The following is a 23,997-nucleotide window of genomic DNA, read 5'->3' as shown; positions in this document are numbered from 1 at the left end:
CCCGCCTCCCTGCCTAGTCTGATGTTGATATGCAAAATAACCATTCCTACATATAGGTGTGAAGCTAGTTTGTTATTGATATGCAAAATAACAGCCCTGCTCCTTGTCTCCTATCCCCCAGCCAGGTGTATGGGGGATATCCTGCATTCCTGGACACCCCAAGTTCTGGACCATTACAAATTTCCCCTTTGGGGGGCCCTGGGGCTCCCAGCCTACACCCCATTACATGCTGATGATGAGTGGAGTGTTCTATACTTAATCTGTTATGTCTGTTTATTTTAGTGTTATTCAAGTTCAATTTATCAAATCCCAAGAGGCTGTAATATTTGTTCCATTCATATTTCTTCTTCTAAAATCCTCACCTGGAGATATGTTTATTGATTTTTGAGAGGAAGAAAGAGGAAGGGAGAGAGAGAGAAGGGGGGGGAGAGATTGAGAGAAACATTGACTGTTTGCCTCATATATGCACCCCAACCAGGGATCAAACCTGCAACCTAGGTATGTGCCCTGGCCAGGAATTGAGATACTGTGACTGAATGGACCCCCATTTCTCCCGGGGTCCTCCTGTACTAGGTTCGCCTTGCCTGCTGCCAGGGAATTACATCTCTCAACGCCAGAGATTGGTGAAAAGGGAAGGAATTATTTATTCAAAAGTTATACAGACTTAGAGTAATGATTTAATGTCTTCATTAAAATCCCAAAGTCCCTTAAAACACCCACAAACACACACAGTCCTTCCTTCCCCCCTTTGCTCAGTCTGGGGTACCATATCAGGAAAAGAAATAGAAGTGCTTGGCTCAGGTAGCCCCTGGTTCTTCCCAGTAACCCGTGCTTGGCTGGTAGGCCTCCTGAGTTCCCAGCACCATCAGCTGTGTTGCTGGGATCTCCAGTTCTTAATCCAAACCAGCAGGCACCTTCTCATGGCCCACCAGCAAGAGTCCTTTCACTCCTTTCCTTCCCGCAATGTCCCTCTGCATTCTTCCAAACTGCTAGGAGAGAGCTCTGCATGTCTGCTACATCTTGCCTTCTGGCTTCCTAAGCTGCATGGCAAAGGGAGCCCCAAAGCTGCGTGGTTCTCCCTTGCATGGCTGCTGTGCCTGGGTTTAAACCCCAGTGCCAATCTTCTGCATCCTCATTTCTGACTCCCACAATCGGCTACACCTGCCAGCATTCCCGTATTTTTCCAGCTTTTCTGGGCTGCCATAATGAGTCTAGACAGGTGTGGCCCTGTGGCGTGAAGCGAGTCATCTGCAAGCTCTCAAGCAGGCACTGTAACCAGGGGGAGTTACCTCCTAGTTAAGTCATGAGTCGAAGTCATTCTCATCTTCCTGGCTCGAAGCACGGTCACAGCTATTTAATATATCCACGAAACTAGTTAAAAGTTACAGATATGTTAAATGACCATTCCTGAGGTTATTTGCAAAACTGTTGCTATGCAAAACAGCTCTCAGTGGCCCTGCTCCATGTGTCCCATCCCCCAGTTCAGACTTGTCAGGGTGAGGACATCTTATATTTTTAATATTTCCTAGACACCCTGAGTTCTGGACCCCATTACAAATCTCTCTTTGGGGAGCCCTGGCTGCACCCTGTTACAAACCCTCAACCTTTTGATGTATGGGACAGTGCTCAGCCAGCTGAGCCACCCAGCCAGGGCCATGTCCTTTATCTTTTGAATAACATCATATCATTTAGATGATGTGAGACCTCAGTTGTTTCTGATAGGGAAACAGGTGGTTCAAGCAGAAGGTTGGGAGCCTCGATTGTTTAAGGGAATGTGCTGGTATGAAGCCCCTCGGGAAGGTAGAGGGAGAGTTGACAAACGATAGTAATCAAGGGTCCTCTTCAGACTGATAACATTCCTTTAAAAAAACCCAGCTCTGTTGAGGTATGATTTGCATTCCATAAAATTCCCTTGTTTTTAAATGTACAATTTATGATTTTTAATCAGTTTATAGAGTATGTAACTATTACCACAATTTAATTGTACATTTCCATCACCCCAAAAAGATTTGTGCTCATCTACAGTGACTGTTCATTCTTTGTCTTACACTCTATTCTCGTATAGTGTTAAATAATCAGATACATTCAAATACTTCTCTCATCTAATCCTTATCATCACACTAACATGGACAGTTTACACAAAATAAACTGAAGTTCAGGGAGTTACTTACATAAGTTATATATCTATTATGTTATATAACCAGAACTAAAAGTCAGATATCCTTAATTGCCCCATTTACTAAATTATAGTGCCTCTACTGTTTATAGTTCAGTTTAGAACTTACATTACTTTGTTATGATATTTAAGAAGTTAATTAAGAGGTAATTGCCTGTGTTGGCTTTGGGTTACTAGATGTCTTAGGTTTGAGACTTTTATTAGCAAGGTTACCACGCTACATGTGGCTTATCAAATAGTCCGTGTGTATACCAAACCAGCTGAGTCGCCTGTGACTTGAGGAACTGCGTTTTGGGAGATAAAGGGTCATCTTGAGAATGAATACTTTAGCCTCTCTGATACCTTCTACGGACAAATGAGGGAGGACCCCTCTCCCCCCAGATACTCATCTGGTAGAGAGTTCTTGCACGTGTACCATATGCTCTGAACTATTCCTGATGTTCTTCTGAGGTTGCTCGTCTTAACCCCTCTCTCATCGCCTTCCCTTTTCCCCTGAGAATTCCGAAGGCTCTTCACAGAAATGTAGATGACTGAGAGATGACCTCTTCTGATCTGTCCAGCCCTGCCGTAGGTGCAGTTTCACTGGGATGCAGCTACTGTTAGTAAGTAGATGAGATTTACAGCAGCGGGTGGCAGAGACTGCCCGTCAAAGGCAGCCTCTCCTTCCTTCAGTACAGTGATTGGTTTTCACCCGGTGCGCTGCAGGAATCTTTAAAGCATACAGTACCTGACTATGCAGTCAGGGGCACCGATCTCTTTTCCCTTAGATTGTCAAATAAAAGAATGACGGCGGGCTATGCAACAGTAGCTGTCCAGTGTGAATGAACCAAAATTATACCTCTTTTTTGGGTTAGATCAGCAAATGATGTGTTTCTTGGTGTGCTGCAGAATTTTAGTGATTTGTTTATGTGTGCCATGTGATGAAAAAGGGTGAAAATTGCAGCCTTAGTACCCTAATCCCATGTTGTCCATAGTAAAATTCGCTTCTGGTCTTTCTGGATACTAGATAACTGAGAAATAAAGATACAGTTAGCACAATGTCTGTAGTATAGAAATTTATTATTATTTTTTTAGGTTAGTTATGGTTACTTCACATAAAAAAAGAGTGGAAAACTCCAGAGAGGCTGAGCCGATGCAGGTCAAGGTGTAAGGAAAGAGAGACAGAGACCAAAGAGAGACTTGGAGAGAGGAGGGACAGGTGTCAGCAGTGCGGTGAGGCTCGCATCTTCCCGCGAAGCGACTGAGGAGCGTTGAGGCCTGGCCTGGGGCAGGGTTCCGGAGTGGGTTTGGAGGAGGAGGCAGAAGACTTGAAGAGGCTGTCAGTATAGTTAACATAACACTTTAATATAAGATTTATCCTAACCATACATTTCTCGGTTAAGATACATGACAAACTGGGCAAAGCATAGTTATTACGTGATCAAAAACTATCACTTTAATAGAAAAAAATGGACAAAAGACATGAATAGGCATTTCACAAAACCAGAAACTTGAATAAATGACACATAAAGTGATGTGTGATCTCTCAGAGAAATTCAGTAGAACGCGGCTGACTGTGAGTTCTGTAAGGTCAGGAGCCGTCTGTGTCATTCTCTTCCATTTTGCCCCAGCTCCTATTCTAGCACAGCGTCTGGCAACAGTAGAGGAGCTCGGGTATTTGTCCAGTAAATGAAATAAACCAATGACATGAGAATCATTTTTTTTTTTACCTCTTCGTTGCTGGTACAATGTAAAAAGACGCAGGTTGTCTAGGACTAAAAATGGCTTGGTTGGAGGGCAGTCCCATACTCTCGTGGTGGGGCTGTGAGTTGACACAGTCTCTTTGGAAAGCAGTGTAGTGACATGTATTACAATGGCACAGCAGATACCCTTTGACTCACCAGTTCACACCTAGGAATTTATCTGAAGCTGAAATGGAGGGCACACATACACACTGTAACCTTAGTAGTACCAAATTCTGGGTTCAACCCGGTTATCAGGGGAACTGGTTCATTGTTTATTAAATGAAATGAGAATTGCACATATAACTTGTACGTGTGTGACTGTATGTGACTCCTCACAATGTTGTTTATTTCCGGGGAGTGAAATTATTGGTGCCAGATGAGAGTTTTTGAGCAAAGAGCCAGTGTTATTTGTATAACTGGAAAACCAAAACCATAAGGTTTATCTCTCTTGAAAAGTAAATAGGTGGAAGAATACTCTTTATTCGTATTTACAGGAACAGTTAAAACATTTACTGAGGGCCAAGAAAGAAGATTTAGCTAAATCGGGACAATCTTGTGTATGAAATTGGACATTTAGAGTTCAGTTTTCTTGTGTTTAGCATGTGAGATTATTAGTTGGCACATTGTGATGTCAGCGGAGTTAGTTGTATCTAATTCTTACCAATATTTTCAACACCTGACGACTCTACTTCTGTGTTCACTGTAAAGAAACAGGTGATCAGTCATATCCCTTACACGTTGCATCTACCGCATTTCTCAGACTATAGGGCACACCGGACCATAAGATGCACCTAGGTTTTAGAGGAGGAAAATAGGGAAAAGAAACCCGCTCCACCCCCCCCACCCCCCACCTCCCGCCAAAGCGAGTCCAGTACGCTACATTTGGACTATAAGACGCACCTCCATTTTCTCCCCAAATTTAGGAGGGGGGGGTGTGTCTTACAGTCTGAAAAATACGGTACTTTTTATCACATAACCACAATTATGGAAATTCCTCCAAGTTAATCAGTAAGGATCTACCCCATTTATTCTAATAAACCATAGTTTAGCCATTTACTTTCCATTTCTCTGTTCTTGAGCACTCAGTATTTTCCGTCGTTCCACCGCTAAGAGCAGTGCTGCAGTTCGGGTCTTTGGAGCCACGAGCGTGCTTTTCTTCCCGTGGGACGTGAGATCCTGCGAGTGAGGGTGCTGGGCTGGAGGATTTATTGTTTCTGGCTGAGTGTGAAACATGGCTTCACCATTTCACAAACTTCGCTATCTTAGAAAGTACTTGGTTCTTAATTATTCCTGTTATTAAATAAAACATTCCGTTCTCATTGCATTGGATTTGTTAACTGTTTAAATCCCATGTATCTCTGGATTAATTTCTGGCCTCTATTTTACTGATTGGTTTGTTCATTTCTGTGTCCTGTCATGCTATTTTGATGGCTTTGTAGTAAGTTTCAGTACCTAGAGTGGCAAATTCTTGTTCTCTCCCCAGTACCAAGTATATAATAGGTGTTTTTTGCATATTTATTAATAAATACACTTAGTAAATGATAACTATTAAGTGAATTTGGGATGCTCATTTACCTTAGGGAGACTGAAGTTGGCATGTTGGTGGTGTCTCCTCCGAGCCAAGAATGGCATTACACTTCTCAAGTGTACATAGTGACAAGGGAGGAGTTGAAGAGTATTGGATGATCAGTGTGAATTTGAAGGTGCAAGGGGGCACACTTTAGGGATGAGAGGAATAGTTGAAGCTCTAGAGAAGAGAGTGCTCGATAGTAAATCCCAAGGCTGAAAAATGCTGGATAGCACGCATAATGCTCTTTTCCTTCCATCTTTTATCTGAAAACATTTCAAATCTACAGGAAAGGTATAATATATTGGGTAGGCCAAAAAGTGCGTTTGGTTTTTTTCTGTAAGATGGCTTTAGTAGCACTCAGTTGTCTTTAATGTCATTTGAAACAATTTTGTTAGATTGTATTGTGATGGCTGTCATATCAGTGTGCATTTAAAAAAAACATCAAAATTGGTGAATTTTTGTGCAGCCATTTTAATATTGATGGAAGGAGATACACAATATTTTTGGCATATTATGCTTTATTATTTCAAGAAAGGTTAAAAATGCAACTGAAATGCAAAAAAAATGGGTGCAGTGTATGGAAAAGGTACTGTGACTGATTGAATGTGTCAAAAATAGTTTGTGAAGTGTCGTGCTAGAGATTTCTTGCTGGATGGTGCTCCACGGTTGGGTAGACCAGTTGAAGTTGATAGCGATCAAATGGAGACATTAATTGAGAACAGTCGATGTTATACCACATGGGAAATGGCTGACATACTCAAAATATCCAAATCAATACTAATTGGTGAAAACGAAAAATGTGTCTTTTGTTTTTGGCCAGCCCATTACATCCATATATCCTTTACCTAGATGTACCAGTTGTTAACATTTCTACTGTAACTGCTGCTGGTTACTCTTCCTCTTCCTCTTTCTGTCTGTCTCTCATCTCTCCTCGCAATACACACACACACAAATATATGTATACATATTATACATATATTCAGATAGATGGTGAACCATTTACGAGTTGCAGGCATAACATTTCAACCGTGTATGCCGTAAGAATCAAGGACATTCTCCCATATAACCAAGTGCAGTTATCACAGTTGAGAAATGTAACATTAACATGATTTTCTGAAATACTGTCAACATTCAAATTTCCCCAAGTTTCCCAGTAATGTCCTTCACAACCATTTTTCTCTCCCCAAATCCCAGATCTGGGAAATGAAGGATCATACATGCGTGTAGTTGTGTCTCATTCATTGTAGAAGGGTGTAGAAGTGATCTGCAGCCTGTTCTGATTGTGCAGGGTGTGTCATAATACTGCCATTTTTGAAGAGTACAGGCCAGTTTTACAGTATGTTTCTCAACTACATTTACCTGCTTACTCATGATTAAAATCAGATTAAATATTTTAAGCAGGAGGAATACCTAGGTGGCGATGTGTCTTATGTATATCACATTGGAAGGCACACGATGTCAGTTCTGTTATTGATGATGTTAAATCTGATCACCTGATTTAAGGGAGTGTTTACTGTACTTCTGTATTTTAAAGATTCTTTTTTTTTTTTTTTTTTTTTTTTTGCAATTACGAGACTGGGGAGTGATACTGAATAACCTCGCCCCCCCCCCCCCCCCCCTATTCCCCACCCAGTGGTTTTAGCATCCATGGGTGATTCTTGCCTCAGTTATTTAGCGCCTGCAAAAAGGCAATTTTGTAATTCTTTTGTTTCTTCTACATTTATTAGCTGGCATTCTTCTGTAAAGAAGGACTTTTGTTCCCTGCTTTATTTCTCTGATACTATTGCTCTGGACTCAGGCATTCCTTTTTTATTCGATTGGTTATATTCTGTTCTTCTCTCTATTCATTTTGATGCTCATGTTTCTAAATATGACCAGTGGGAGCCCTCTCAGGCTGGTTCCTGTGCTCTTAGGATGTCTTCATCTGTTTCTGAGCATTTTCATGCCGTTACAACAATATGTTTTAGGCACTCCTTGTGTTTTTCTGCCACAGCTGTGGAATTAGCTATTTGCCAAGTAGTTCCATTCCACTTTTATGGGAGTAATGTTAGACATAAAAATCTGGGTGCTGACAGTGCTTCTTTCTACTGGGGCAGCACTCTTTCAATGGGCAGAGCTAGAGACTCTATGCATTTTTTAAATATAAGCATGAATTCATACTACTACTACTAACTTCTAATCCCCAGAGGTTCTTTTTCTCATTCCATTCTATATTTGTATCTCTCTTTTCTCATGATAAGATAAGATCCCTGATTCCCTAAAAGTCTAAACGTATCTACTCCTTTGCACAGTCTTGTAGTAATGAAATTGCTACATGGTTATCACTACCAACAACAGACCGAAGCTGAAGATTTTTTGCATTTCTTTCTGTCCATGAACTGTTGTTTATAATTAATGTATAAACTTAACGTAAGTACTTGATGGATACTTAAAACAATTTACCTTAAGAGATTAAAAATTTTAGATGGAGAACCCTCCTTTCTTCTTGACAGTTTTCTTTGTTTTTTCCCCCAGAAGAATGTATTTTGATATTTATTTAGTAAAAAAGGTTTGTGCACAGTGTAATAAATACAGTTTTTTACAAATCTGTTTTGAAAACGTCAGTGTTTATTTGGGTTTCATACTCTTTAATTACTGGGTTGGCCAAAAAGTCTTTAATTTTTCCATGAAATAGAAGATACATTTTTCATTTTCACCAATTACTTTATTGATTTGGATATTTTGAGTATGTTGGCTGTCTCATACATAGAAGTGCTAGAAGTGCTATTGGCTTCCAGTGGGTAGAGGCCAGGGGTGCTGCTAAACATCTCCCAGTGCATACAACAAGCCCCACAGCAAAGAATGATTTGGCCTAAATGTCAGTAGTACCAAGAAACTTCGCAAATCACTTTTGAAACGTTCGATCAGTCACAGCCCCTTCTCCATATACTGTACCAGTCTTTTTACGTTTCAGATGCATTTTTACCTTTCTTGAAATAATAAGGCATAATACACTGAAAATGATGTGTACTTTCTTTCATCTTCTATATTAAAATGGCTGCCCCCAAATTCATCAATTTTGATAAGTTTTTTTTAACGCACACTGATATGACAGCTGTCACAATACAGTCTAACAAAGTTGTTTTGAATGGAGTAAAGACAACTAAGTACTACTAGAGCCATCTTACGGAAAAAACTAAATGAACTTTTTGGCCAACCCAATACTTCATCCATCAGTTGTTTTACTTCTTTGTGTCTTGTAATTGCTAGGCTTGTGCAGTCCTGACGTTCAGCCCCAGCCAGCCCACTTGCACTGGTTTGTGAAGACAGCGTAGCTTGCCTTCCTCATCCACCACTACTGTCAGGGGTCCAGTTGCCAGCTGTTCCTCCTCTCTAGTAGGGTCAACTGTAAGCAGAGTGTTACCAAACACTGCAAAGGAAGGAGCAACTGGATGAGTTCAAATAACTTTTCTTTTTTAAATTAACTTCTGCTGAAGCAATGTATTCATTTATAGTAATTTCAGGCAACTGTACGTTTTTTAAAAGCTGCTAACAAAGCGAATGTGCAGGCATCCAAAATATTTCCATCATAGTCTAGGCAAATGAGATCACAGTGTAGAACCCAAGTGTGCTGTCCCGGAGAAAAGCATAAGTCCTCTTTCCCAATTATCTGTGAATTTTCGATGACATTTACAATGAACTGGCTAGCCACTCGCATATTTTCTTCAGATGGTCCAGACCGAGATCTAGAGAACACAGAGGTGGTAGATCCACATTAGGAACAACATGTCCTCTATTGGGGGCATCTTTGGTGGTGCTGGAAATTCTGCAGATTACTGAAGTATTTCCCAGCTTCGCTACAGCAGAACCATCTGCAGTACTAATTGAACCTATGTTGACAGTGTGGTTCCGAATTCACTAAGTTCTCCTCCACTGGGATGGCCGTTCTCTTTAAAGTTCTCCTGTAATTATCCAGAGGTTCTACAGTTTTTGAACCCAGCCACCATCTTCTCTCCTGCATGCCTGTGCCTGACAGTTTTTTTGAATTATCTAATGGTCCCATAGGTTTTGTTGTGATATAGCAATTTGCTAATTTTAAAAACTGAATCCTATTTTAGCACAATAGTTTTACGTACCCTGAGGGATATGTTATAGTTTTGCCTGTACTGCAAAGATACACTCCAAATGGACTCATTTAAATTTTATGTTACTTTCAGGGGAGCTCAGATTCCTGGAATGATTGCTTTTTGGGAAATTTTATTTTACCTTAGGCAGAGATATTGCTGTTCAAAGAAACAGGAGGTAAAAAATGGAGCCTGTGAGTTAGATGCAAAAATAAGTCAGACCAGAAAAAAATTAGAAAATAAGAGCTACAGCTGGGATATTTGTCCCTCTAAACAATCAGTTAATTTAGTTCTGATTAACGGCAGTCTTGTTAAAAGAGGAACTATTCAGTTGGATGACTTTCATTGTTGAAGAAAAGAAAACAAAGTTTTTCTAATTGTCTAGAAATGCTGCACAAGTATAACCTAGTTTTTCCCTTTGGCTTCCAACAGGAGTTGTGGGGGTTTTTTTGTTTTTTTTTTTTTTTAATCAAAACTAGGACAGATTGTTTAATCTATCTCCAGAGAAGAGTGTTGCACAGTCCCTGGTAATTCTTTGTCCAGGGTTTGAAAACCCTTTGCATTATTATCTATTTAACCAAAAGCCCTGCTGCTGTAAATAAACTATGTTCCTTAGTTTATTCTTAGCAAAAACACAACGTACTGTTGTGATTGTAGAAATGACATCCTCGTGTTTTCGTTTATCCTAGACTTTTTCAACACAATTTTGACTACTATTCCTAACCCAAGTTAATTTTAGATTCTATTGCTAAAAGCCTCAGTTTTGCCATTTATTGAGGTGTTAATTTAAATATTAATGTTTTTAGAGCAGAAGCATCATTTTTTAGGGAATCTGGAGCAACAGCAAAGCTGAGGTCACACTGCCAGAAGGATGGACACCAAGGAAGCTGTGTTTGGGACGAAAGGAACCAAGATAAGATAGATGCAGAGAGAAAAGCACTGGACCCCGGTGTGGAGGGGTGGGTGGGTGGGAGTAGGTTGTATGCCTCTAGTGGCACTGAACAGTTCGATTTTTGAAGAGGAAGCAACAGAAAATTTATAGGAATTATTAAGCATTTGGGTTGAAGTACTACCTTTCCTCTGCGTGTATATGTTTTGGCTGACTTTTAGCTAGTGGGGGAGTTTAAAAGTTGATAAGGTTAAGTGTTTCACTGAAGTGGTGTTGGTTGATAAAACCATTGCCAAAACCCAGCTTCAGCACTAATGCCTGGAAGTCAGAAGGAAATCTCTGTTTGAAACATTAAGTTGACAAAATCGGTATAGAAGATTTAATTTTTCCTGTTTTGTTTTGTGGTGTAAAGACTGTATTTCTCTCCATAGCAACATGAACCGTGAAGACCGGAATGTGCTGCGTATGAAAGAACGGGAGAGGCGGAATCAGGAAATACAGCAGGGTGAAGACGCCTTCCCACCTAGTTCTCCTCTCTTTGCTGAGCCGTACAAAGTCGTAAGTGGTTCTTCTCCGAATGCTGTTTTTCCCCAGTAGCATGGCGTTTTTGCTTTAATGTGTTTAAACTTAAATTTTCATATTAGAAAAGAGTTATTGTGTATGCCATTTAACATTTTTTTTCTTTCCTCTAAGTACACTATACGTTGTTGGACACTTTTATTGGCGTATAACATGCATACAGAAAAATACACGAATTGTATTAGAGCTAAAAGAATTTTCACAACATGAACAACCTGATACAATCAGTACCTAGATCAGGAAATGGAGTATTGCCAGGGCCCTACAGTCGTCCTCACTGCCTCCCCACCCCCATTGCTGTCCTGTGATTTTGAAATGTGGTCTGGACTAGCTCAGACGTTCGCGTCTGTACTCCTGGCTCTACCACTGATTCTGGGCAGGTGGTTCACCTTTCCAAGCCTTGACTTAAATTAAAATTCTGTGAATCAGTCTGCATTGCCTTTTTTTCCCTAGGTTCTTCGAGTATAGCATCAATCAGAGATAAATATATTTCATAGAGTCTTATTTTCTCCTATTCGCTTATTTGGTTAACTAAGTTTCAGGGACTTACTAGTGTGTTTGAATAAATAAATCTTCAGTATCTGTTTCCTGTTATCACATACTAAATTCTCTGATTTTCTTTCTAATGTATTTAATGCTTAATTAACAATATCAGATTTACATTAAAGCATGTTGTTAGAAGCGTTCAATAAATGGAATCAATTGCTCTTTTTATGACTGCCATTGTGCTTGATACGGGATCACATAAAACACGGAATGGTGCCACTTCCAGTGACCGTAATGTGTATTTATCTCTTGTTTAAAAGGGGTCCGATTGATTTTCAAATAATTTAAAGTCATTATTGATTTATGCCAACTTCAAAATAAAGTAGTTGTGGCTCAGTCTTGATTTCCTTTTAGTACAATTGGTAAACTTTCTTCCACGGGTATGAATATGAAAGAGTGCTAAAGCTCGTAGATATCTTAGACTTTCTTATTATTCAAGAGTAATTCTTGAAGTTTAAAGTAGGTACTGTTGTCTTCAAATGTTAGAGCACTTATTGGTTAGAATTAAAAGTCAGGATTTAAAAGTTATTTTTTTAATTGAATTTTTTGGGGAGGATTTAAAACTTCTATTAGTGGATTTTTCATGTTTAATTTGTTGTTGGGACTTTTAGCTTAATGAGTCAAAGTAACAGGAATTAAAATTTAGAAAACGATCAGTTGGGTATAACTCGTTTCACTGAATCTTTGTTTTTGCTTCTAACTATAGATTGAATTATAAGGAATATGTAATGTTTTCCTAGGCTGCCAGTCTATGAGTATTGACTAATCTGCGGTCCTGAAACTTAGTTACATAGAGACAGATTGCTTTTCCTGCTCTTCAAAAGATTTTCACCACTGTTTCAGTATATTTATTGGTGAAAAACCGGTTTTCTTCCCTCTTGGAATCTATTATATATATATTTCTCAGTGTCCTACAGAATATTTGGGTTTCAGTGCGAATGTTTTTCACTTTCAGTGCCTTATTTCCACTATAAAAATTACATATTTGGAGTTTGCTTTGAGATATTAACTTCAAGATATGAGGAAAGACCATATCCATTTGAAATTTGGAAAGTCAGTTTAGAAACATCTTCTATTTTCAGTTATGCTAACTGTATATTTATATTTTAATTTTTTTTTGTAGACTAGCAAAGAAGATAAGCTATCAAGTCGTATTCAGAGCATGCTTGGGAACTACGATGAAATGAAGGATTTCATAGGCGACAGATCTATACCAAAGCTTGTTGCAATTCCCAAGCCCACGGTGCCACCGACAGCAGATGAAAAACCTAACCCAAATTTCTTTGAACAGAGACATGGGAGCTCTCATCAGAGTAGCAAATGGACTCCAGTAGGACCTGCACCCAGCACTTCTCAGTCTCAGAAACGGTCCTCGGGCTTGCAGGGTGGACACAGTAGCCAGCGGACCACTGCAGGTGGCAGTGGTGGCACTAACAGTAATAGCCAGAGGCATGACCGAGACTCATACAGCAGTGGTGGAAGCAGTAGCCGAAAAAAAGGCCAGCACGGATCAGAGCACTCCAAATCACGCTCTTCCAGTCCTGGAAAGCCCCAGGCTGTTTCTTCTTTAAGCTCTAGTCATTCCAGGTCTCATGGGAATGATCACCATAGCAAGGAACATCAGCGTTCCAAATCACCTCGGGATGCTGATGCAAACTGGGATTCTCCTTCCCGTGTACCTTTTTCCAGTGGGCAGCACTCAAGTCAGTCTTTCCCACCTTCCTTGATGTCAAAGTCCAGTTCAATGTTACAGAAACCCACTGCCTACGTGCGGCCCATGGACGGACAGGAGTCCGTGGAACCAAAGCTGTCTTCTGAGCACTACAGCAGCCAGTCGCATGGCAACAGTGTGGCTGAATTGAAGCCCAGCAGCAAAGCACATCTCACCAAGCTGAAAATACCTTCCCAGCCACTGGATGTAAGTCACACAGTTAGAGCTCTAGACATTGTGACTGTGTGAAGCAGGTTACTATGAAATTATGATTGAGCTTAAACTGTGTCTTTGTTTTAATAGTAAGGAGTGTAAATGTTTAAAGGAAGACTTGTGATTGACTCCCAAGTGGATCTGTAGAGCTGGTAGCTTCCTCTCTTGGGCAGTGGAGGAAATTTCATTCACTCTTTCAAACATTAAAATGACGAGTTGCTTATAGAACAAAAGTATGATCTATGAATATCTTAGATTTCCTCCTTTTGATTTTATGGAATAATACATCTTGTGTGCTTTTGTTTAAAAATACTGTAATTTGTATTTTCATAGTGATATCATGAATGAGATGTGGGCCATGATTCATTCATTGTGGTAGGTGCTGGAAGTTTTTAGGTCCTTGGAGATGGTAATGTTACATGCTTTGGTTGCTAGGATTCTTTTCTCTGGTTACACTTAAGGTTTCAGGCAGCTTCTCCAGACTTGTAGTAGTGGTTTGAAATTTACAGTGTAACTGCATGCTGAAGCATGATATTTAGAATAACTAAAGGAGTGAAAGAGCTGAATTTTTCTTTTAATGCAGTGTTTACAATAAAAAATTTTTTTAAGGTTATGTTAGTGGCTGAAAAATCACAGCTCGTAGCTTGAAACAGTGGGGGAGGGATCAGGTAGGGGTAAAATGCTATTTCAAGAACATTTAAAAATTTTCCTATGGACTTGGGAAACTTACTGTTCATGGCATTTGTCATCTAAGTACTTCTCTCAAGAGAATAGAGTGGTAATTTGTTCTTTCTTCAAACAACGTAATGCTTAGAATTAAACTTGAGTTAAAACTCCAGCTCTTTATTCTGTTTTTACCTTTAAATATACAACTTCCACATTTAAGAAAGGCTAAAATGTCTATCATGTTCCAAACAAGTTGTCTTTGAATAATACTGGTTTAATTCTGCTGGTTTATGTGAAATGATGAATCTCAATATCGTGGTATATTTTGTATGTAAATCTTTAAATTTTTTGACAAGCTGCTCACCTGAAAAATTATGTTTAAAAAATTATTTCTAATCTAAGTATAAGAAAGTTTAAAACTTTTGAAAAATAATAAACTTTCAAAGTCCTGCATAGTTTAGTGATTAAAGTATTTTAGTTTTTGAAAAATTTGTATTTAAGAAAATTAGTCCAAAGATTCTAATTAGAATCTTCTACAGACCCAGAGATCTTTTGTTCTGATGTGGAGTTGGGATCATAAGTACTTTTTTAAATTGAATTTCATTTCTAATAATGTTGAATTTGTGCAACAAATGATACAATCTAATGGTAAATGAATGACTTCAAATCTAATGTGTGTTTTCTTTTCTTCTTTCTTAAGGCATCTGCTTCTGGTGATGTGAGCTGTGTGGATGAAATTCTTAAAGTAAGTGTGTGTTTCCTGTTTAATAGGTTGAGCTCTCTTACTTAATTATGCTCTACTATCCTCTTACCCTTCTCCCCACTTCACAAAGGGTCTGAAGCAACAGGTCGCTCACATGTGTAACTTGGGTTCATCAAAAATAATTAGCTCTGTTATGCTTATATTCATACATGGGTTCTAAATCACTTGTTTACTATTTTTTCTCAAAGAGCAGTTTTTGTTTGTAAGTTAAAAAATTCATCTTAACTGTTTGCCTTAAAAAGAGGAAGAAACCAAATATAACTCTGCTTTCTCAGGTTTATCTGTTAATTTGAAGGACTAAAAATTCAATAGTTTTATCAGTCAGAACATCACATTGAAAATAACTTGCTTTATAATTCATCCGTGCATACTGATCAAATCCTACACTGAAAGACCTCCTCTGAATACTGCATATTTTGAGTGTTTAAGGGAATATGTTTAAAATTAAGACATGACCAAAAAGTATATTCCTCTGTTGGGAAGAGAAAAGGAGAAAGTCCAGTAAATTATGAATGACAATAAGTACTTTTGACTCAATAGAGAAAAACCATCAGAAACATATTACATATCCTTTGTGCAAAAGTGCCTAAATTTTTGTGCCTGTACATTTTGGATACCTTTGAAAAACTACTTGCGTTGGCTGCTTTCGCTTTATTCTCTCCTTTCCTTACCCAGTGTTTCTCTTTGACCTCTACCATTCTGCTGAATCTGTTCTGCAAGGTCATCAGGGATTTCATTTGAGTTCTCTACTCTTTCTGCTGTTTTAAAATCGCTATTTTTCCTTTTGGAAACATCATTCTCCCTTCCTTTACTGTTGTTATGCTTCATTGTTTTTATTTCCCACCCACCTTTCTTGTCTCTCATTCTCTGTCTTTGGGGAACCCTTGTCTCTTTTTATATCTCTGAAATATGGGTGCATTTTCTAGCCTCTCCTCTTTTTGCTCTTTACTGCCTTTTTCTCCATTTTTTGGCTTTGTCTATTAGATAGCTATTCACTCCTCTCTTCTGCCTTGGTCTCCTTTGGGTTTTAGTTTATGTCTCTTAATTGCTTGTTAGCTGGGCCTCCATTTGGATTTCTCCCTGCTGCTTTCATTTCCTACCATTAGTGGTACTACCATTTCCCCATGCTTGTAAGTTTAGAATCCTAATTATCTCTTTTTTTTTTCTCTCTCACATTCTATATAATCACAAAACTACATGTAGAGTTTGAAAATTCCTTGAAAATATTCATTCCTTTTTTTCCATTTCTGCCACCTTGAGCTTCAGTAATAGCAATGTACAGTCCTCACTCTGCCCTCTGCCTTCGGTCTCCCTGCTCATCTCTCTTCCATTATTGCTACCAGATTCTTTGCCTCAGTCCTTTGTCTTCAATAGTTAACGTGCTTCCTAGAAATTTTCAGGGGCTCTCTAAGGCCCATACAGAGAATAGTGTCCAAACTTAACATTCCAGACCTTCCACAGGCCCATGCTAGCCTCTCCCACTGCTGATGGACCAAACTCCCTAAGTCACTTTTCCCTAAGTCATACACTTTCTTGCTCTTTTACCTTTTTTAAAGAAAACTTTCATGGAATATGTTTCTCCTTCCTCTTCAGTTACATACAGGTTCTGGTTTTTTCTTAGAATCCTAATGAAATTCCTCTTCTCCCTGTGTCAGACTATCAGAAACCACAGTGATAAACTCTTTGCTTTGATTTTCATATGGCACTCATTTTTTCAGTCGCCATGTGTATAAAAAGACTGAGGGAGCATATATCTTTTCCCCAGACCCGCAAACATGCATGGCATACTAATACCTAGAAGAAATCTTAGCTTTTCTTACATTTAGTTCTTTGATGTTATTGACAATTTATTCTACACTTTATTTATACAGGGTGGCACATGGCCTGGGGGAGAGTTAAATAGATTTTTTATTGAGGGTATTTTTGTATTTGAGGTGTAAAATGGCAACACTGAAAACCTGGGGTGTATGATTTTCTGTTTTCTTCCCCCTTCCCTATGCGCAGTGTACAAGGAGCTTCGGGTGCGAATTCCCTTAGTGTTTTCTTGATATTTGTTGTCATACTGTTTCTAGGAACAGATTTGAAGAAGAAGAAAATTTTTTTAATGTAAAAGTAATACATGTTTACTGTAAAAAAAAATTTTGTTAATTCATATCTTTCTAATTGAACACCTTCTCTGTGTCAAGCACTGAGGATACAATGGTGATTATAATGATACTGTTGCACCCTTTGAGCTGGCATTCTAGAGCAAGATTTAGGAAATGAACTATGTAGTATTATTTCAGTAAGTGAAAGACCATTACAAAATGAAGCACCATTGTAAGAGGATAAAGAGCAATTACAGTGTGGGTGGCTGTTCTGGGTCAAGTGGTAGAGACTGTGTCAAGTACCTTTGTCTTTTGCCCCTTCTGTCAATCTCTGTTGCCCAAAGGTAGCTACTGTTAACTATTTTCTAGGGATTTTTTTTCTTTTTCTTTTTTTTTTTTTAAAGATTTTATTTATTTATATAGAGAGGGGAAGGGGTGGAGAAAGAGAGGGAGAGAAACATCGATGTGCAAGAAAGAGATCCATTGATTGGTTGCCTCTTGCACACCCCAGCTGCAGACCTGGCCTTCAACCCAGGCATGTGCCCTGACTGGGAATTGAACCAGAGATCTTTTGATTCACAGGCTGGCATGCAATCCACAGAACCACACCAGCTGGGGATAGAGATTTTTTCATATATAAACATTTATTGTGATTTGTGTTTGTCACTAAATAATATACTGTGCACATCATTTCGTATCAGTATTTAAATTTCTCATTTTACTGTCTGCTTGGTGTTCTATTGTATAGTTGTCTGGTAATTTAATCATTCCTGTGTTGTCGGACCTTTAGGTTGCTTCCGTTTTTTAAGTTTGAGCTGCTTGAATGTGTATCTTTATATAACTGTGTGGGTATAAGCTGTAAGGTAAATTCCTAAAAGTCACAACGCCTTTATTTTCTCTGTATACTTGATGGTTTACTTTGAGCTAAATGCCAGAATAAATACCTTCCTCCTTATTCCAAGTCTGATACCTCTCTCCCCCCTGCTCCCCTAGACACACATGTTGTGATCTTATCCAAACCTTTACTTGGACTTACTTCGCATATGCTTAGACAGAAGGTATTGAATAAAATCAGACCTATGGCCTTGCTTGTTCGTCTTCCTGCTCATGCGCTTTTGACAGTCTCTCTTCTGAATTTCCTGACCAAAACTTCCTGTCAGTGAATAAGCTCTGTGGCCAGACTTGTAGGATGAAACTGTGTTCATTACTTACTGAGTGTGTGACCTTGAATAAGTAACCTCTGTGCTTCAGTATCATCCTGCCTAGACTAGGACAGTAATGGTGATTACCTCATAATGTCATTGTGAGCACTGTATGAGTAATAGACATGTAAAGCACAGCACAGTATCTGGCTCGTCACAGGTACACAGATGTTAGCTGCTTTTATTATTACCCCCTCCTCCCACAGCAAGCTCTTCCTCAGTAGCATTTTACTATGTGCTTTGTATTTGATTACGGGCTGATTTCTGCAACTATTCACAGGTTTCATCATCTTAATTCAAAGCTCGAAGCCAGAGAGTATATATTATTTTTCCTATTACCTGACCCCATAGTGCCTTGCACACAGTTGTGCTTAATTAATATTTATTGATTAAATATGTATACTTTTGGAGGAGCAATCATGAAACCAGCATTTATAATATAAATCTGGTTTTTAGCTGTGTAATTTTTATCCTTGACCTGGTTGAAAACAAACTGTAATAATTACATTTCAGGAGATGACGCATTCATGGCCTCCCCCTCTAACGGCTATTCATACACCATGCAAAACAGAACCTTCCAAATTTCCTTTTCCAACTAAGGTAAGTAAATAAAATGTGTCTTTGATATTATAAGAAAACTCTAAATGGCTTGACTAAAATTACGTGAATTCAAAATTGTCTTGCCATTCCCATTCTAGTGGGAGACAGACAACAAACAAGAGAATAAATAGATAAGTTCAGCAGGTGTAATAACTGCTATGGAGAATATAAAACCAGATAGTAGAACCAAGAGTGATTTACATGGAGAGGTACTTGAAAAGTTTTGAAGGCAACATGGCAAAGAGACTTTGAAGTTTGTTGCCAATTATTAACGGTATTCTGAGGCTACAGGTGGTAAGATTTTGTTAAACTGTTGTCTGAGAAACTCCTTTCCATAGGACTTAGAAACCATCTTTATGTTGTTTGAAAAAGGTTCCTCAGACAAAAATTCCAAGGTCAACTAAAATAAGCAGATTTTTTTTTACATTAAATTATACAAGAATACATTCTCCTTGTGTAGTTTGACCAGGTCTTCTAATAATAGCCTTCCTCAGTTCTGCCTTCTCCGTCTCACTGGAGTTCCTTTCGTACATGCCTTTGTCAGACTTTTGTTTTCTTCAATCCTCACTCTGGGGGATGCTTATTGGTTTTAGAAGGGTTGGCGGGGGGGAGAGAAACATCAATATGAGAGGGAAACATCGATCAGCTGCCTCTTGTGTGAGCCCCGACTGGGGATCGAACCTGCAGCCTAGGTATGTGCCCCGACCGGGGATTGAACCTACAACCTGTGGTGTAGGACAACACTCCAACCAACAGAGCCACCCAGCCAGGGCCCTTTGTAAGACTTTTATGCGTTTACATACATGTGTATGTAATAATTACATGTAACCATTTTCTCATTAATTTCTTTACAGATGATTGTTCTGTATTTTTAATCAGCAATAGATCTTAGCTTCCTTGTTATCACACATATATATTACCTATAGATTATAAATAGATAATATATTGCATATAGAGGTATTTCATTTTTTTTTAATTGCATCAATAGTGTAAATGTATCTTATTATTTAGCCATGTCGCTTTGGTTGCCAAGCTTCCATTTCTGGAAATTTTGTGTTAGTGGATATCTTTGTTTATGCCTTTTTGTGCTCATGCAAGTTTCTTTTGGGGAAAAAGCAAGAAATAGAATTACTGTGTACTGAAAGTTTATGGTTAATATATACTCTCATATTCCCTGTGTGGTGTTTGTGTCAGTCAGCGCTCTCACTTGTATTCCCTGCTTTTCATCACACGCACACCCCCATCTGTTATTTAATCACCAGTCTTTCGGGTGAGAAAGGGCATTCCGTTTCCTGGATTGCTGGTGAAGTTCAGCTTTACGCATTCGCCACCCCCTTGATTTCTGTATGGCTGAACTTGTCAATTTCCTCTAGTCTTTGGGGTTGCATCTTTCACCTGTGAGTTTTAGGATTTCTTTTTTTGTTTGAGTTCTGGATTCCAGTATTTTCTTTTACTCCATGTTGCATATGTATCTCTCAGAGTCCTTTTGAGTTTTATGGTCTAGAACAGGGGTGTCCAACCTGCTGCCCGAGGGCCACATGCAGCCCAGGATGGCTATGAATGAGGCCCAACACAAAACATCAATTTACTTAAAATATTACTTAGTTTTATTACTAAATGCTATACTAACTTTTATTACTTAGATATGTACATTTTCTATATCAGGGATCACAAATTTGGGACCTGCTCAGTGATTTGAAAAGATTATCAGAAGCTGCATAATTAGGGTTATTATGTGAGGACTTTTTTGCTCATTTGTGGTGGCAGGTATCATGAAAATTATGTTCAGAGCTTTTTTTTTGCTCATCAGTTTTCATTAGTGTTTGTGTATTTAATGTGTGGACCAAGACAACTCTTCTTCTCTTCCAGTGTGGCCCAGAGATGCCAAAAGGTTACACACCTCTGGTCTAGAAGGTTTTAATTTTTTAAAAAAGATTTTATTTGTTTATTTTTAAAGAAGGGAAGGAGAAACACTGATATGCAATGGGTACATTGAGAGGTTGCCTCTCCCACACCCCCAACCAGGGACCTAGCCCGCAACCCTGATGGAAATGGAATTGGTGACCTTTCAGTTCACAGGCTGGCACTTAGTCCACTGAGCCACACCAGCCAGGGCTAGAAGGTGTCAATTTTGATGAGAATCTTTCTCTTTCTTGTAGCGTTTGCTTTTTAATTTTTTTTATTAAAGGAGACTATTCATTCCATAGGGTTATAAGTATATCCTTTTCTTTTTCTTTTTGTGTGATTGCAGCTTTGTTCGCTATGTTTATACTTAACCCAGTGTGTTTTTGTGAGTGATGTTAGGTAGAGATACTACTTTCTGCCTGCATGTGCGCCACTCTTCTACTTCTCCCACCTGATCTTAGCCAAAAGGCTGAGAAGCAATCTTTCTCTTTTGAAATCAACTTTTACACCTGAAAAATGCCTGTGTATTTAATATGCGGTGTGAATTTTGATAGATGTATGCACCTTTGTAAGCAACCATTACCCTAATGAATAATTACAACATTCCCATCACTCCCAAAGTTTCCTGACATTACTTTGCAGTCCACCTCACTCCCACCACAGGCCCCGCACAGTTGCTGGTTTGTTTTATGTCATTTCAGATAAGTTTTGGGTTTTTTGAATTTCATATAAATGGAATCCATTCAAGTGTTTACTTCCTTTGTGTATGTGGTTACCTTCTTTTGGTCAGCATATACTTCTGGAATTCTTTCATGTTCTTGAATGTATCAGTAATCTGTTCCTTTTTATTTCTGTTGTATGAAAATACCAAAATTTGTCCATTCACTTGTTGATTAACACTTGAGTTTTTCCCAGATTTGGACTATTAAGAATAAAGTGTAAACATGTACTTCCAAATCTTTCTTTGGGTAAATACTGGGTCATAAGATAAAAAGTAGAATTACTGGGTCATATTTTTTTAATTAAAAAAATTTTTTTTAATCCTCACCTGAGGGTATGTTTTGATTGTTTTGAGAGAGAGAGAGAGAGAGAGAGCGACATCAATTGGTTGCCTCCTATACATGCCGACAGGGGATTGAAACTGCAACCCAGGCATGTGCCCTGACCAGGAATTGAACCTGCAACCCTTTGGTGTACAGGATGATGCTGCGATCAATGAAGGCATTTGGCCAGGGCTACTGGGTCATATGTTGAATGCACGTTAAATGAATCCTGAACTGAAAACGATTTTTCCAAAGTGATTGTATCACTCCTACTTCTCCCCACACCATCCCCCAGCAGTGTGTGATTTTGCTCTCCACCCTTGCCTTCATTTAGTGTTGTCATTTATTTTTAGCCATTTTATTGGGCGGAGGTATATAGATACCTCATTTTGGTTTTAATTTGTATTTCCCTGGTGACAAATGATGGTGAACTTTTTTTCATGAGCTAATTAACCATTTTATTTAAAAAGGTGTCAGTTCAAATCTTTGGCCTTTTTGTGTGGGTGGTGGTGGTGGTGGCAGGGTTGGATGTTTTGTGGGTTTTTTCTTATAATGTCTTTGGTTTCGGTATCAGGGTAGTACTGGCTTCCTAAAATGAGCAAGGAAGTGTTCCCTTATCTTTACTTTCTGAAATAGTTTTTAGAATATTAGTATTAATTCTTCCTTGAATGTTTAATATAATTCAACAGTGAAGCTATTTGGACCTATAGAGTCCTTTATTGGAAGGTGGTAAATTACAAATTCAGTTCCTTTGTTAGGTACAGCCTTTTATTCCTTTTGGTGTGCTTTTTGGTAATTTGTTTATTTCATCTAAATAGTCAAATTTATTGTCATAGATTTATTTATAATATATGCTTATTCTTCTAATGTGCATAGGATCTATAGTGAAGTCCTTCCCCCCCCCCATATTAATGATTTGTGTTTATCTTTGATCATTCCAGCTAGAGATTTATCAGTTTTAGTGGTAATTTCTGAGAACCATCTTAGTTCTTCTCAGTTTTCTGTTTCTTTGATTTTTGCTTTTATTGTGATTATTCTTTCTACTTTTTCTGGGTTTTATTTGCTTTTCTTCTAACTTCTTAAGGTGGAAACTTACTTAGATCATAGGTTGTAAATATTTCTTGATTTAAGTATTTAAAACTACCAATTTCCCTTGTAAGCCCTGCTTTAGTTGTAACTGAAAAATTATGATACATTGTGTTTTTATTATCATTCAGTACAAAATATTTCCTGTTTGACTTCTTTGATCCATGGGTTACTTAGAAATATGTGGTTATATTTTCAACTACTTAAGATTTTCCAGATACCGTTTTGTTAATTGATTCCTAATTTATATATGTTCTTTTCAGACAGTGTGTGCTGTACCGTTTCAGTCCTTTTAAGTTTAAATGTTTGTGGCCTAGTAGATGGTCTTTCTTAGTGACTGTTTCACGTACACTAGGTGCAGTATGTTCTACGTTATCAGTAGGTCAGCTTGGGTGGGAGTAGTTAAGTAATCTATATTTCTACTACTTTCTGCCTACCCTTTCAGTTCCTGAAAGGAGAGGGTTGACATCTGTATCCCTATTTGCAGATCTGTTTCTTTCATTTTTGTCTGTTTTAATTCATGTATTTGCAGCTTTGTCATTAGGTATATAACTTTCAAGATTGCCGTATCTTACTGGTGAATTGAGCCCCGTTTTACATTATGAGATGCCCTTCTTTGTGTCTGGTATTAATGCTTGTTCTGAAATCTCCTTTATTTGATATTCAAGTCTACTTTGTCTGATATTCATGTGTACACTCCAGCTTTCTTTTATTCTATCTCTTATATTATTTAATAGCTATGCCTCTTTTTTAATTGTAAAATTAAAGCTTGAATTTATTAGAATACTTTGAATATAAGTTCATAATTCTGGCTAATACTTTTTCTTTTTGGGGGTAACAGTTTTATTGAAATACGTATCATTCAGCTCATCCATTTCAAGTGTACAATTCACTGGTTTTTAGTATATTCAGAATTGCGTAGCCATCAGACAGTTGTTTCAGAACATTTTCATCACCCCCAAAGACACCCTGCTGAAGAGATTTGTGGTTACCCTTCTACATCTTCAGCCATCCCCCACCTCCTGGCCCTGGGCAACCACTAGTCTGAAATTACCTCTCTCTAGATTAGCCTATTCTGGATTTTTATGTAAATGCAGTCATACAACATACAGTCTTTTGTGACTGGATCTTTTA

At 38.4% G+C, this 23,997-nt stretch overlaps 1 protein-coding gene and 1 pseudogene across 3 annotated transcripts in view; one reads left to right on the top strand and one right to left on the bottom strand.

Annotated features, from left to right (window-relative positions):
• The window catches only part of AFF4 (ALF transcription elongation factor 4), a 92,221-nt gene that overhangs the window by 18,945 nt on the left and 49,279 nt on the right, over window positions 1-23,997 (top strand). For 2 of the 3 annotated variants that reach the window (XM_053913224.1, XM_024575310.4), the window contains exons 2-5: window positions 10,894-11,020; window positions 12,711-13,505; window positions 14,878-14,922; window positions 18,743-18,829. In XM_053913224.1, coding sequence (XP_053769199.1) covers window positions 10,898-11,020; window positions 12,711-13,505; window positions 14,878-14,922; window positions 18,743-18,829 — 1,050 coding nt within the window. In that variant the 5' untranslated portion in view covers window positions 10,894-10,897. The remainder of the gene's footprint in view (window positions 1-10,893; window positions 11,021-12,710; window positions 13,506-14,877; window positions 14,923-18,742; window positions 18,830-23,997) is intronic. The other variant, XM_053913225.1, reaches the window with a different exon arrangement.
• LOC112318052 (exosome complex component RRP43 pseudogene) lies at window positions 7,186-9,470 on the bottom strand (annotated as a pseudogene).

Source organism: Desmodus rotundus, chromosome 10 (assembly GCF_022682495.2).
Source record: "Desmodus rotundus isolate HL8 chromosome 10, HLdesRot8A.1, whole genome shotgun sequence".
NCBI classification, from domain to species: Eukaryota; Metazoa; Chordata; class Mammalia; order Chiroptera; family Phyllostomidae; genus Desmodus; species Desmodus rotundus.
Note: the sequence above shows the minus strand (reverse complement) of the source record. Positions and strands in the feature narration are given on the sequence as shown.